This window comes from Phoenix dactylifera, chromosome 5 (assembly GCF_009389715.1).
Source record: "Phoenix dactylifera cultivar Barhee BC4 chromosome 5, palm_55x_up_171113_PBpolish2nd_filt_p, whole genome shotgun sequence".
Lineage (NCBI taxonomy): Eukaryota > Viridiplantae > Streptophyta > Magnoliopsida > Arecales > Arecaceae > Phoenix > Phoenix dactylifera.
The window spans coordinates 8,783,902-8,800,070 of NC_052396.1; the positions used below are offsets into that span (position 1 = coordinate 8,783,902).

At 38.7% G+C, this 16,169-nt stretch overlaps 1 protein-coding gene across 1 annotated transcript; it reads left to right on the forward strand.

Moving 5' to 3' along the window:
• Window positions 1–11,225: 11,225 nt before the first annotated feature.
• Window positions 11,226–16,154, forward strand: LOC120110859 (1-aminocyclopropane-1-carboxylate oxidase homolog 1-like). The gene is made up of 3 exons (XM_039126748.1): window positions 11,226–11,747; window positions 15,235–15,556; window positions 15,783–16,154. Exons 1-3 carry the CDS (start codon window positions 11,245–11,247, stop codon window positions 16,032–16,034), a joined length of 1,077 nt encoding a protein of 358 aa, XP_038982676.1. The 5' UTR covers window positions 11,226–11,244; the 3' UTR covers window positions 16,035–16,154.
• The last annotated feature ends 15 nt before the right edge of the window (window positions 16,155–16,169 follow it).

Here is a 16,169-nt window from a genome sequence, read left to right on the forward strand (position 1 = left end):
AACTAATAGTGTCTAGGAAAAGCTTGTCAAAAAGGCATACGTGCCTAAGAAAGGCTGGTACTTAAGTGAGCCTAGTACTCCACCAGCGATCTGGAGCTGATCTGGCTATTAGTTTTTTTGGATATATCAATTAGACATCCAAAGTTCAATATAAATATTAGTGCAAACTTTTGACATAGATTTTTTTGCCTTCATTCAAGTTTCTGTCTCTATGCTGTAACCTTGATCCTATGGCCTCAAACACTAGTGACCACCTTAGTGCCAAACCTGAAAAATTTGATGACCATAATTTTAGGAGGTGGCAGAACCAAATGCGGTTCTAGCTCACTACTGAAGTTGATAACGGGTCCAACCCAACTACTTCATGATATACTATTCACGAAAACTCAACCTCCTCCAACACTGAACCTTCTGCCTCCACTAGCACACCCTCTAGGACACCTGATGAGATAGACTATCATTGTATCCATAGAATCCTAGGTGCCCTTTCTGAGAGGTTGTATGATATCTATTACACAGCCAAGAGTGCCAAAGAACTCTGGGACATCCTAGAAAGTAAATATGGTCTAAATGATGCTAGGGTGAAGATGTTCAAGGCCTCTGACTTCAACAACTTTAGGATGGTGGACTCAAAGCCTATGAATGACCAAATCCATGATTTTGAAATTCTGATTCAGCAGCTTAGGGCTAATGAAACCAATTTGGTTGAACCATTTCAGGTAGCCTGTCTGATAGATAAACTACCTAACTCCTGGTTTGATTTTGCTAAGACTCTGAGCCATACCTAAAAAGATCTGACCTTAACCCAAGTTTTGAACTTCATGCTAGTAAGCTCAGGAGTACCAAAAAATTTGTGGGGGAAGCTCTACTTTCAATCTATTATATCCTCCATAGGATTCCCTCTAAAAATAATGATCTAACCTTATATGAAGATTACAAACATAGAAAACCTAATCTTAGCTATTTGAAAGTGTGGGGGTGCCTGGCAAAAGTAAAAATACCTAATTTTAAGAGAAAGAAAATAGAGCCTAAAACAGTGGATGCTATATTCATAGGATATGCAGCCAATAGAAATGCCAATGTAAAAATGAACAGGCACTTAAAAGTACGTCATAAATCATTAAAATATAAATTAAAAAATAATGTTATTACCTTGAATTTTATAAAATCAGAAAATAATTTGGCTGATCAGCTTACAAAAGGTTTATCTAGAACGGTGGTTCTAGAGTCGTCAAGAGGGATGGGGCTTAGCCCATAAAGATAGATCACCACGGTGGGAACCGAACCTTAAAAGGTTCAATGGGTAAAAACAAACCGGAGTGTGACTAAGAGGAGCACTATTTCTTGTTTTCCTCATCCCTATGGCGCTAGTGCTCATAAAAACAAGCGGTAGGATGAGTTCGTTTGCATAACTCTTAATAAGTCCGAGACCCAAGAGACAGGAGCTTCCTTGCTAGCTTCCTTATTAGGACTCACCTATATGTGCAGTCGTGAGGCCGCGATTATGAAAAATGGGCGATTCCCTAACAAGCACATGATAGATACCTGCGCATGGTCATAATAGCGCAACCCGCTTAGAACCCAGATCGGGCTATATTATATGTGCTGTTGATTTATTCTGAGCTATGGACCGAGGTTCAAGGTTAAGACCACCTTGGCTCCACAGATATAATCAACTATCACTAAGTGAAGGTTCAAACCGAAAGGTACCTACACCTATAACATAATATAAGATATCCAGCATTTTATTTTGATTTTAAAATTATTTAAATTTTTGAAGAGGATTGTTAGGAAAAATTTAAATGCGCACGCGGCCCGAAATTTGGCCGCATGCGCGTTTGAGAAAAAGGAATGGCCAGCGGGCGTTACGCGTTTGAAAACGCGTCCGCAAAAGACCATTTTGCCCCCGTTAAAAATCCTATATAAACCCCTCTATTTCATCTCTTTTAAAACACGAAAAATTACAGAAAAATAGTAGAAAAACTCTGGAGAAATTCTTCCTCCTCTTAGCCACTTTTGCTTTTTGCTTTTATATATTTATTCAGTTTATTTTATTCTTTCCATTCGACTCTTTGTTGGATCTGCAGGTCCGATCGGGTTCGTTTTGACTTCTTCCGAGACGTGCCGAAGAAGAAGTTGTAGGATCGTCGTATCTCAGAGGAGGATTGTCGGAAGATCCGTATGTAGGGTCAAATACTTCTTTGGGACAGCGTCTACGTGCTTCGACAGGTCTTCAATCAGGCTAATCTCTTCTACTTTTATTTTTGATTTAATATTAGTAGATTTGTAGGATTTGAAATTTTATTATATAAATTTATTAAATGCATAGATTTATCTTGTGCTAGAATAGATTTATTTTGCATTAAAATAGAATTATTTGGATGCCGAATGATTTATATATATATATATAACTTCTTTTAAGATTTTTCATTAATTGCATTTATAGATATATTTGTTTATTTAGATAATATATTGCTAACAATGTGCGCGCGCGCGTGTATATATTGCTACTGAGGACCAGTTTGACCCAGGTGCTAAGTAGAAGAGATGCTGAAAGGCTTGGTGGAGAGCTGCTCGAGTCGTGTGAGGCTACTATTTGGAGTGGAAGGTTGTGTCCAAGATCTTGTTCTGCAACCGAACTCTGACCTGAAATAGCAAAGACAAAGAAGTTCTCTTGCTGGAGTATATTCGACAGAGGATCGTCCAATGCTCAAGTCAAAAAGACACTTAGGGAATAGGGGAGGTTCTCAGTGGTTTGTCAGGGCGCTAGAGCACTTACCTGCAAGGTTCCTTGGAGAGTGGATGGTATAAGCAAAGGCAAGCATCTATTGCTCAGAAATTCGGGCACGTGGGTCAACTGGGATTAGCAAGCCTTCGCATGCTCCAAGAATCAGGCATGGGTATTTCGCACGTGGATCACGCCTTGCCCATTTTGCTAGCGAGATTTCAGAAACCACTCGGGATTATGGAGGGAGTCTTTTAATTTGAAACTATAATCAACCTACATTATAGAGTCTTTTCTCTTTTTGTTTCTTTTTCCCTTTAAATTGAATGAAATTACATTAGAGTAAATCATGTAATGAAGAACCAAATATGTGATTATTCTGCATTAATATTTCTGTATCTAATGAAAAACAAACCTGTAGGAGATCACCAATGATAACTATTAAAGTTCCTGGCAAGGGAGGAGCATCAACCCATTGATTTTGATGCACCACCTGTAAGCCACCAATCTGGTCTTGTAGAAGGATGATCAGGAAGTCTGGATCAGAATGTTTTCTAGCTCCAAGAGTGAGGTGAGGTTCCGTGCAAGGTGGCCAACAACAGCAAGTACTTTGGTGCATTCCATTTCATTAAGATGATCACGATTAAGGCCGAGTGCCTCGAAAGGTAGCCCAAAGAGAGAGATACCCAGTTTTTGAATATGATTCGCATACTGGAAGGTTATTTCTCCACACGAACAAGATGTGGATCCATAAGATGGCCAACTGAAACTTAAACAGGATATATACCATGTCAAATTAAATTTATTTTTATGTTTTTTTAATAGAAAATGGGAAGTCCCGTTAAATTCATTAAGAGTGTGAATTGAAGTTAATGCCTGACAAAGTAATCAGGAAGTTGTTGAGAAATTGATATCTCAAATTAATGTTTCAACTTATTTATAAATTACTTCTATTTTTTTGAGCAAAAAAATGGACAAACTACCATATGTTTAATTAGGGATGAAGTGGTACAAGAGGGAGAAGAAAATAGAACACAATAGAGTGAGAATATAGAGGAAAAAATAGAAGACAAAAAAAAATAAAAATAGGGAAGCCCAACAGCCCAAACAATGCAATCCCAAAAGATCAATCCTACTTGGGCCAATGTGGGCCACTTGCAGACCTAGGAGGCCCATAAAATAATTCAACGTCTAAGAGACCACTTCACCTAACCCATTAATGTTATTCACCAACGCAACTTTGATGTCGACCACGAAATATATTCATTGTTCACCAGCTACCTCCTCGACCACCCTCTTCCATCACCAAAGACATCTCATGTTTGTCACCGAGCCTTCTCTATGACACGGACTCACACTTAGATAGGGAGGCCCCCCCATGGCCTCGGTTTTACTTCATCCTGTTGGATCCTTCTCCATCCCGGCATCCCTTAATAAGAGACTTACATAACTAATAAGCATTATGATGTACAACGGACCTCGCTTTGATACCACTTATTATGGACTTGCAGCCTAAAAGTTTAAGCTATTGAAAGGAGGACCTGCCTAAACTAATAAACCTTTGTAGCCCTTTTATCAATACATATGAGACTATGATAATCTCTTCTACCTAATCTCATAATGCCCTTATCACGATTGACTCTTACTCGAGAAAGAAGGCACACGCATGGCCTAGGTCCTACTCAACTCTGTTGGATCTTCCTTAACCCTGGTATCCCCTAATGAAAGATTTACATGACTAATAGACGTTGTGATGCACAATGACGTTGGCTCGATATCACTTGTTGCATACTCATATTCCCAAAGCTTAAGCTGCTAAAAGAAAGTGCAGGCAGATGAATGAGAAAGTTTGGAGTGCTTTGAGAGGTGTAAGGGGTGTGATCCAATGGTCAATGCTGCGAAACATACAACCTAAATTTGGAGCGGCACATGCTAATAAATCCATCTGGCATATTTTTTATTTGTCAACATGGGACTTTTAACATATGGCTTGTGAAAACCGGCCCATATGGGCCCATCCTGGATTGAAGTCGGCAACACCCACTGACTTCAATTCAAAAATTCAAAAAAAGAAGAAGATTGGAATAGAGGAATCGCGTTCCCCTGTCCGATCCGCCAGCTGTTGAGAGGATAAGGCCATAGAGTCGTGGCTGGTGATGACTCTTAGGCCTTTTAAACAACTGCCGACTGTTAGGTCATGCATAACCGCTGCCATGATCGCTGGTAGGTGTAACGTTCGCCAAGCTAACTCCCATCCAAAACTTGTATAAATCCCTCCTTTCCTTTTGCTTGATCAATCATAGGGCCTTTTCCCTACTTCTCCTTAGTCTCTGACGGCTGACGTGTAGCCACAATAGACTGCAGCCGCTCAAGATCTCCTCTTTCTCTCTAGCTTTCCCGACCGCTCTGTTCTTCTTTTCCTTTCCTTGTTTTGAGCATTGCTACCACAAAACCATCGGAACCAGTTGTCGTCGGCCGAGCTCCAATGGATGCCACCACTCTTGGTGAGTCCCTCACCTTCTCCATATGGTTATCCGATGAACAAACCCGAAACCGAACCCCATTCTCCTAATTTTGGGCAAAATCGAGACTTTCTTCTCGATCTTGACACCTCCCCAGATTGCTACTGCAGTCACCGCCATCTCTGCCGCTGACTCCACCTTGACTGGCCGCCGGATCTCTAGCACCCGCAGTTGGACCTTCTTCTTCCTTTCCTTCTTCTTCTTCTTCTTCGATCTCATTTTTCTTCCTATTTTAATTTACTTTATTTATTTATTAATTTCTATATATATACATACGTATAAATTCTGTTTTTCTTCCATGGCTTTTTTTTTTTTTTTTCTAGCCCACAGACATGATGCATAGGTGATTTTTTTCGATAGACAACCGAACCTTGACCCTTTATTGAATTTGAATTGAGACACTCTCTCTTCTTCCTCTTTCCTCTCTAAGCCAGATCCAAGGATCTTAGTTCAAAGTTCTAACTCTTTTTGTTTAGATCAAAGTTGACCTCTGAATGGAGGATCTGAATCGCTATAATACCTGAGCAGCGTACCGATCTAATTCTTTAGTCTCATCAAATTATTTCTAAAATTTAATTATTTTTAATATTTATTGAAATACGCTCAGTCAAAATTATTCTCAAAAAGAAACCTATAGTTTGACCAGCTTGAATATCCATAGTGGTTAAAATGGTCCACATCGAGTTTAGCGATCTTCATGAATACTCGTAGTAGCCAAAGTAATCCACATCGAGTCTAATAATCTTTTTGAATACTTATAGTGACTCAAATGATTTACATCGAGTCTGGTGATTCTCCTAGATTATATTTATAAAAACTTGTTCAAAGGATCAATTCTTACTGTTGCTATAAAATGGTCCATGTGGCATATCACTTAGGTTGATTCTCACTTAGGGTGTACGTGCGCCGTGCTCGTGCGCACATAGGCTACTTACTTTCTTTGCTCACTAATTTAAAAAGGTTGAGAACTATATAAAGACCATTTGAGTTTCATTTCTTTTCAATGTGGGACTAAAAAAAGTACATAATAAAAAAGAAAGGTAGGCTTGGAATTTTGAAATACTCCAACACACTGTAGATGATTGCCATCCCAATTAGCTGATGTACAAGACCTTCAAGACAGAGGTGCTATGGTAAACTAAAAAGTTTTCTTTATTGAGAATTTAACAGTGTAGCTTAACATCGAGAGGCAACATAGAGGCATTCCATAACTGTAGCTGATCATTTCTTGATTCACAACTCGACACCATGTCATAATCAAACGAGATTAGTGTAAACACAAAGAAAAAACTATATAAAATTCAGCATGGAAACAAAAAAATATAGGATTTGATTAATTCTTTCACCATTATTTCTTTCTCACAATCTCTCTTTCTTTCACCATAGGAAGGTGTTAAAATCATCTACGGAGCTGTTACAATCATCTGCAGAGCCTTAAAACAAATGTAGAAGACCTTTAGGACAAAACTGTTACAATCATCTGCAGAGCCTTAAAACAAATGTAGAAGACCTTTAGGACAAAACTGTTACAATCATCTACCGAGCCTTCTCTGTAGATGACTGTCAACCCATTAGAGACATTCATAGCTATAGGAAGGGGTAATCACTCCAGATATTAGATATTTTTAATTAAATGGCAATATGCTTGCTCATTTAAAGTTTTCTTAATTGAGAATTACATCATAACTTAACAAAATTTTCTTTATTAAGAATTTAACCGTAGCTATTAATATATTATGATATAATGTAATATAATATGTTGGTCTCTATTCAAACCTAATAGGAAACAAGAAAGAAAGGTGGTCTCTATTCAAACTATGTTGCTTTCGTCATCATCATGATCCTTTTCTAGTATGCCAACAATTTTCTTTGGCACATCTGGTGAGACTTGTTTGCTAATAAGTTTGTTTGGCATGCTTGGTAAGGTTGTCGTGTAGCCATCATCATGCTACTACATTTGGAGATTGACGAAGCAATTAAGAGTAAATTGGCCATCATACTTAGGCCACTTATGGAGCGATACATGACATCTTTGACTTTAGTGGCAAACAGATCGAAAGACTTGTTTTCAATATGAAAAACTAATATTGTAAGCCACAACATATTCCGGTGTATACTGTGGCATGATTAACCGATTCTGCTCTATGGTGAATGAATCGGCTATTGGTTATTACATCATGGAAACTAGCAGCAAAGCCATGGTTGAAAAGTTGTGCGCACGCGCGTGTATATGTTGCTACTGAGGACCAGTTTGACCCAGGTGCCGAGTGGAAGAGATGCTGAAAGGCTTGGTGGAGAGCTGCTCGAGTCGTGTGAGGCTACTATTTGGAGTGGAAGGTTGTGTCCAAGATCTTGTTCTACAACCGAACTCTGACCTGAAATAGCAAAGACAAAGAAGTTCTCTTGCTGGAGTATGTTCGACAGAGGACCGTCCAATGCTTAAGTCAAAAAGACACTTAGGGAATAGGGGAGGTTCTGGGTGGTTTGTCAGGGCGCTAGAGCACTTACCTGCAAGGTCCCTTGGAGAGTGGATGGTATAAGCAAGGCAAGCATCTATTGCTCAGAAATTCGGGCACGTGGATCAACTGGGATTAGCAAGCCTCCGCATGCTCCAAGAATCAGGCATGGGTATTTCGCACGTGGATCACGCCTTGCCCGTTTTGTTAGCGAGATTTCAGAAACCACTCGGGATTATGGAGGGAGTCTTTTAATTTGAAACTATAATCAGCCTATATTATAGAGAGTCTTTTCTCTTTTTGTTTCTTTTTCCCTTTAAATTGAATGAAATTACATTAGAGTAAATCATGTAATGAAGAACCAAATATGTGATTATTCTGCATTAATATTTCTGTACCTAATAAAAAACAAACCTGTAGGAGATCACCAATGTTAACTATTAAAGTTCCTGGCAAGGGAGGAGCATCAACCCATTGATTTTGATGCACCACCTGTAAGCCACCAATCTGGTCTTGTAGAAGGATGATCAGGAAGTCTGGATCAGAATGTTATCTAACTCCAAGAGTAAGGTGAGGTTCCGTGCAAGGTGGCCAATAACAGCAAGTACTTTGGTGCATTCCATTTCATTAAGATGATCACGATTAAGGCCGAGTGCCTCGGAAGGTAGCTCAAAGAGAGAGATACCCAGTTTTTGAATATGATTCGTATACTGGAAGGTTATTTCTCCACACGAACAAGATGTGGATCCATGAGATGGCCAAATGAAACTTAAACAGGATATATACCATGTCAAATTAAATTTATTTTTATGTTTTTTTTAATAGAAAATGGGAAGTCCCATTAAATTCAGTAGGAGTGTGAATTGAAGTTAATGCCTGATAAAGTAATTAGGAAGTTGTTGAGAAATTGATATCTCAAATTAATGTTTCAACTTATTTATAAATTACTTCTATTTTTTTGAGCAAAAAGATGGACAAACTACCATATTTTTAATTAGGGATGAAGTGGTACAAGAGGGAGAAGAAAATAGAACACAATAGAGTGAGAATAAAGAGGAAAAAGTAGAAGAGAAAAAGAAATAAAAATAGGGAAGCCCAACAGCCCAAACAACGCAATCCCAAAAGATCAATCCTACTTGGGCCAATGTGGGCCACTTGCAGGCCTAGGAGGCCCATAAAGCATAATTCAACGTCCAAGAGACCACCCCGATCCTACTACACGTGCGATGGGGGGACTGATTCACCTAACCCATTAATGTTATTCACCAACGCAACCTTTGATCTCGACCACGAAATCTATTTATTGTTCACCAGCTACCTCCTCGACCACCCTCTCCATCACCAAAGACATCTCATGTTTGTCACCGAGCCTTCTCTATGACACGGACTCACACTTAGATCGGGAGGCCCCCCCATGGCCTCGGTTTTACTTGATCCTGTTGGATCCTTCTCCATCCCGACATCCCTTAATAAGAGACTCACATAACTAATAAGGATTATGATGTACAATGGACCTCGCTTTGATACCACTTATTATGGACTTGCAGTCTAAAAGTTTAAGCTATTGAAAGGAGGACCTGCCTAAACTAATAAACCTTTGTAGCCCTTTTATCAATACATGTGGGACTATAATAATCTCTTCTACCTAATCTCATGATGCCCTTATCACGATTGACTCTTACTCGAGAAAGAAGGCACACGCATGGCCTAGGTCCTACTCAACTCTATTGGATCCTCCTTAACCCTGGTATCCCCTAATGAAAGATTTACATGACTAATAGACGTTGTGATGCACAACGACGTTGGTTCAATATCATTTGTTGCATACTCATATTCCCAAAGCTTAAGCTGTTAAAAGAAAGTGCAGGCAGATGAATGAGAAAGTTTGGAGTGCTCTGAGATGTGTAAGGGGTGTGATCCAATGGTTAATGCTGCGAAACATACAACCTAAATTTGGAGCGGCACATGCTAATAAATCCATCTGGCATATTTTTTATTTGTCAACATAGGACTTTTAACATATGGCTTGTGAAAACCGGCCCATATGGGCCTATCCTGGATTGAAGTCGGCAACACCCACCGACTTCAATTCAAAAATTCAAAAAAAGAAGAAGATTGGAATAGAGGAATCCCGTTCCTTTGTCCGATCCGCCAGCTGTTGAGAGGATAAGGCCGTAGAGTCGTGGCTGGTGATGACTCCTCAGGCCTTTCAAACAGCTGCCGACTGTTAGGTCATGCATAATCGCCGCCATGATCGCTGGCAGGTGTAACGTTCGCCAAGCTAACTCCCATCCAAAACTTGTATAAATCCCTCCTTTCCTTTTGCTTGATCAATCACGGGGCCTTTTCCCTACTTCTCCCTAGTCTCTGACGGTTGATGTGCAGCCACAATAGACTGCAGCCGCTCAAGATCTCCTCTTTCTCTCTAGCTTTCCTGGCGGCTCTGTTCTTCTTTTCCTTTCCTTGTTTTGAGCATTGCTACCACAAAACCATCGGAACCGGTTGTCGTCAGCCGAGCTCCAATGGATGCCGCCACTTTTGGTGAGTCCCTCACCTTCTCCATATGGTTATCCGATGAACAAACCCGAAACCAAGCCCCATTCTCCTAATTTTGGGCAAAATCGAGACTTTCTTCTCGATCTTGACACCTCCCCCGATCGCTACTGCAGTCACCGCCGTCTCTGCCATTGACTTCACCTTGACTGGCCGCCGGATCTCTAGCACCCACCGTTAGACCTTCTTCTCTCCTCTTCCCTCTCCTCTCTCCTTTCTTTTCCCTTTTTTCCTTTCTGTTTTCTTCTTCTTCTTCTTAGTTCTCATTTTTCTTCCTATTTTAATTTACTTTATTTATTTATTAATTTTTATATATATATACATAAGTATAAATTCTGTTTTTCTTTCCTGGCTTTTTATTTCTTTTTTCTAGCCCACAGATGCAGAGGTGATTTTTTCGATAGACAACCGAACCTTGACTCTTCACTGAATTTGAATTGAGACTCTCTCTCTTCTTCCTCTTTCCTCTCTAAGTCAGATGCAAAGATCTTTGTTCAAAATCCTGACTCTTTTTGTTTAGATCTACGTTGACCTCTGGATGGAGGGCCTGAATCGCTATAGTACCTGAGCTACGTACCGTTCTAACTCTTTAGTCTTACCAGATTATTTTTAGAATTTGGTCATTTTTGTTATTTATTGGGCCACTTAAATTATATCGCGATAAGTTTAATTTAATTTGCTCAGACCAATTCAGGAAGCCGGTACTAGTTTGCATAAAATCGGTGATACATGCAGAAGCTGGGAAATAGGCCACTTAAATTATATCGCGATAAGTTTAATTTAATTTGCTCAAACCAATTCAGGAAGCCGGTACTAGTTTGGATAAAATCGGTGATACATTCAGCAGCGGGGAAATAAATAATAATAATAATAAAAGCGGTAAAGAAGCATCCACTGAAAGTTGTGGGGACCACTTTGCCATGATACATGTTTACTGTCATGCTGTTAAACCTCACCTACCATCTTCCACCCGGCCCGGTGGAAAGCCATGTCCCCCGACTACGACCGGGCCCGGGAGATCAAAGCCTTCGACGAGACGAAAGCCGGCGTGAAGGGCCTCGCGGACGCTGGCATCACCAAGATCCCTACCTTCTTCTTCCAACCCCCCGACCACTTCGACGATATCGATCCCGCCGATGCTCGCCTGCAAATCCCCGTCATCGACCTCCGAGGCGTCGACTCCGGCGGCGCCCGGCGGGAGGAGGTGGTCGGCGAGGTGATACGGGCGGCGGAGACGCTGGGGTTCTTCCAGGTGGTGAACCACGGTATCCCCGCGGCGGTGCTCGACGAAATGCTTGCAGGGGTGCGGAGGTTCCACGAGGAGAAGGCCGAGGTGAAGAGGGAGTACTACTCCCGGGATTCGAGGAGGAAAGTGAGCTTCTACAGTAATTTTGATCTTTATCAGGCGCCGGCGGCGAATTGGAGGGACTCCGTGTTCTGTTGGATGGCGCCGGAGCCTCCGGAGCCGGAGGAGTTGCCCCTTGCTTGCAGGTATTCAATCTATTTCAAAAATCAAGACTCCCTTTAATTCAGTTTCTTGATATTAGATGCGAAAGGAAAAAGGAGAGATTTTTCTTGCTTGATGGGACTGAGAACATTCCTAACAGATTGCTGATTTTATTGAAACGCGCTGCCGACTAAGTAAGAATTGAAACTGCTGCAGCTTTTGTTAAATTCCTTGCCTAATTGCTTTACAAAACCACTTCCAACATGGATCTGGATCCAGTAGTTCCTTTACTGGTTTCCAAGCTGTAATAGATGCCGAGAATCTTCTTCTAAATTACTGCAGTGACCTCACAACTGGTGACACAACATAATTTCTTCCACAAGTTTATCATTTTAGGGAATTTACCTGCCAATGTTTATAAGAGGACACCCTTATTTTGGATCATGGAGAAAGTCTCCATATTCTCTTATCCAGATCTTTCTAAATTTCTTTAGATTTTTTTTCTAGACAAAGTAGATCTTCCTAATTTTCTTCCTTGTAATTTCATTCTTTTCTAATTGGATTATAGCAAGGAGACTTCGCTGAAGTTTCTCATTCTATTCGATGCACCTGGTCATGCCTGCCAAAGCGTTGGACTCTGAATGTAGTAATATCTCTAATATTAAGCTGATTTATCCTCTTCCCCTTGGCAATGGAACAGATAAAATTCAACTCATATTGTCTGTATATTGTATCTCATATTATTTTGGCACATTCCAAATATCTTTATATATATATTGAAATCTTTAATTCCAGATTCCTCTTCATCAAGAGCATTTATTAAACAATGCCTTTGTAGTTCAGTGGTCATGGTGGTGCGCCACCTGACCAACAATCTTTAGTTTCTGTCATATATATCCATCTTCATTAGACTACTTTGGAGCAGTGCGCTGGTTTGGGATAGTCCTCCATACCAAGTTTCCATGCTGAATATCAGCCATTTTGTGGTTCACGGTTAATAAGCTCTCTATCAGATGCATATAACTTTTATAGTTCTGGTTTCTGTATCCTTTGCACTCGATTGTAGCTGGGCAGCTTTCTTAGCGACTAAGGTTCCATTTGGGGGAGCTTTTGGAGGGCCAAAAAGCACTTTCTGGCCCTCCAAAAGCACTTTTGGTAAAAATTTTAGGAAGAAAACAGCTTTTTGGAAGAAACTCTATTTTTGGAGCTTTCCGAAAAAGCTGTTTTGAGCTTTGTCGGAAAGTTATTTTTTTGACCAAAATACTTATAATAAAATATAACAATTATATACTTTATCTCTTTATAAACCTAAAAATCTGCTGGTGCCCTAACAAAGAACTCTAGCCGTGGATCAAGCTTTCTTTCGTGCAAAAAAGGTATTCTTGTTTCCTATTATTGTATTATACTATAAATATAATATTATATTACATTATATCATAATACATTAATATGTTATGTTAAATAATTTAATATTATATTATATTATGAAAAATTAATGTACACTAATAATTATAATATTTTGTACCTTTATTATTGTATTATACTATAAATATAATATTATATTACATTATATCATAATACATTGATATATTATGTTAAATAATTTAATAATATATTAAATTATTATGCTATAGTATACAATGTTATATTACTATATTATAATAATATTATATTAGATTACAGTAATATCATATTATATCATATATTTATGTATTAATATATGTTATATTTTATTATGCTCTGTTGTATAATACTATGCAATATCCTTTATGCTAATTTTGTCATATAAAAGTAATTTTTCAGTTTGTTTACCAAATACATGTTAAAGTGCCAGAGTACTTTAGAAATATAGTTACCAAACAGCAAACAGATTTTTATAAAAACTCTACTTTAGAAAGCTCTACTTTCAAAAGCTCTACTGCCAACAGCTCTCTTAAATGGGCCCTAACTCTGTTTGCATAGTTGGTAACCTTGTTATATTGATACCTCAGTTTTGACATCTTATTTAGAAAGAAAAAATTTTATCCAAGTGATAAAAGGGATCTTACAATGGTCTCCTGATTCATTCTGAGATGAATTTTGGGCACTCCATCTTCATCTCATTATGATCCACCTGGGAATTTACAAAAGACCAATCATATCAATTGCAACTCTAGTGGCATTGCTTGGATCGGGCCTATTCTGCTTGCTTCTGATTGCAACTATGCTTTCCATTGGTCCATCTGTACTTCAGTTGACTACACAATTCATTGGATATTGGGATCTTTACTTTTCTCACAGACCTAAAATTTACTGCAGATTTTTGAACTGAAAAGATGCAAGCAATAAATGAAATAACAACTATAATTATGTAGATCATGGTGATTTGTGATCGTAGCAATTTAAATAGTATCTATAGAAGTAGGAGGAGCAAGAATAATTAGAAGAAGGTAGTTTCTATTGAATGAATCTACCCACTTTAACAACCTCTCTTCATTGTATTACTGGGTGAATTTCATATCAATATCCTTTTGTTAATTAGGAAACCACATAAAAATTTTAGTAGATAAAAATTATTTGTTGATTCAGGTTTACCTCTTCATTCAACATCCTGGAGTAAATTTAGCTACCATGTCATATGTCTGTGTTTCTCATGTTATCCCTATTTATGAAGATAAGTCATACGTCTGATGAAATAGCGATTGATAATCTTTGTTTAAAAAAAAAAGAGGTGCCCCGGTGCTCAGAAAGGAAGATGACTATCCCAAAGATAAAGCAGCCCAAAATCAAGGTCTCAACTATGTCAGTCTCTATGCTCAGGTATCAAGTGGAGGGCACTGTTGCTTTCTGGGTCCTGTACTTGTTGACATATGGTTGAGGCAGTCTTTGTTCTAGGGTGCAGTCTTTGTTTTGAACCTGATCAACTAAGCAGTTGACTGCTTCCATTGTTTTTTTTTGCTTCATCATGGCCGGGAAAATAGTGATTGATCACCTAAAACTTCTTTAATAGAGAAGTAAACAACACATAATGAGGTATATAATTCAGATTTCAGGAAATACAACAGTAATCATCTCAATGAGCTTTTTCTTTCTATCTTTGTAGAATTCAATAAACCTTATCTATAAACTAATTTTCACTCCTAAAAAAATGGGTGATTTCTGCAATGTTTTCAACAGATCTAAAGTGTACCAATTATTCTTGCACCCTCAGGATCAGAAGCAAATTTAGAGTCACATGAGTTCCTTTTGAAATGTATACCATTTTTCTTTTTTTCTTTGATAGGAATTTATATTAGATCTTTAATTTATACCATTTTTTGCTAAGAATTTGCCTGTGACATGCAAATCATTATTATGAATAACACTATTCTTGTTTTGACTTCATTTTTAATTGGGAAAAAAATGGAATCGAAACAAATAATAATGTTATTCATAATATTTATTTGCATGTCACGGGCAAATTCTTCGTAAATGACAGTTTAATTGAAAATCTGAAAACTGATTAACAAACTTTGCTACTTTGCCTAACTAATCCTCTCTTCGAGTTTGTAGACAAATAACCTTTGAATATTCAGATCATGTCAAGAGACTGGGAAATGTTTTGTTCGAATTACTATCAGAAGCCCTTGGCCTTCCCTCCAGCTACTTGAAAGAGATGGAGTGTGCTAAAGGGCATGCCCTTGTTTCAAACTATTATCCACCATGTCCAGAGCCACACCTCACTCTTGGAACTAGCAAGCATTCTGATCCAGACTTCCTTACCATCCTTCTACAAGACCATGTTGGTGGTTTGCAAGTACTTCATCAGCAACAATGGGTGGATGTACCTCCCATGGCAGGGGCTTTGGTGGTTAACATAGGCGACCTTCTACAGGTATGTTTCCATCTAAACAACACGTATGCTTGTATTCAGGGACGCTGATGCCAAATGTCTTATGAGATGCATAATATTCACATCTGGTAAAATTTTTCTTTTTAGTGACACTACAGTTTAATCATATAATTTGCAGAATTAAGCTTTTGTGGGCCTTTGTGATTCATTTTGCAAGATCTCCATCTTTAAATGTTTCTTGCTCTTTTGAATGCCTTTCTGTATGCAGTTGATCTCCAACGACAGGCTCAAAAGCGTCGAGCACAGAGTGCTTGCGAACAATGTAGGCCCAAGAGTTTCAGTTGCATGCTTCTTCACCATGCATCTTTACCCATCCTCAAGGCTATATGGTCCGATCAAGGAGTTGCTATCTGATGAAAGCCCGCCATTGTATAGAGAGATCCTACTCAGGGATTTTATCTCGTACTATGACTCAAAAGGACTCGATGGACAATCAGCTTTAAGTTATTTTAAGTTGTAATGAAGAGTGAACAGAACCTGTATCCAAAAAAAAAGGAGTGATCCAAAACATTTGTATTTTATATAAAAATACAATAATCACCTGCTCAAGAAACATCTTTAAATTAAGGAATTACAAATACTTAGTGTTGATGGT

What these genes read in the sequence shown, in the direction of transcription:
- LOC120110859 (XM_039126748.1), top strand. Translation starts at nt 11,245, where the DNA reads ATGTCCCCCGACTACGACCGGGCCCGGGAGATCAAAGCCTTCGACGAG. An exon ending in GAGTTGCCCCTTGCTTGCAG is followed by an intron (nt 11,748 to 15,234) that starts GTATTCAATCTA and finishes TCGAGTTTGTAG; the next exon opens with ACAAATAACCTTTGAATATT. An exon ending in ACATAGGCGACCTTCTACAG is followed by an intron (nt 15,557 to 15,782) that starts GTATGTTTCCAT and finishes TTCTGTATGCAG; the next exon opens with TTGATCTCCAACGACAGGCT.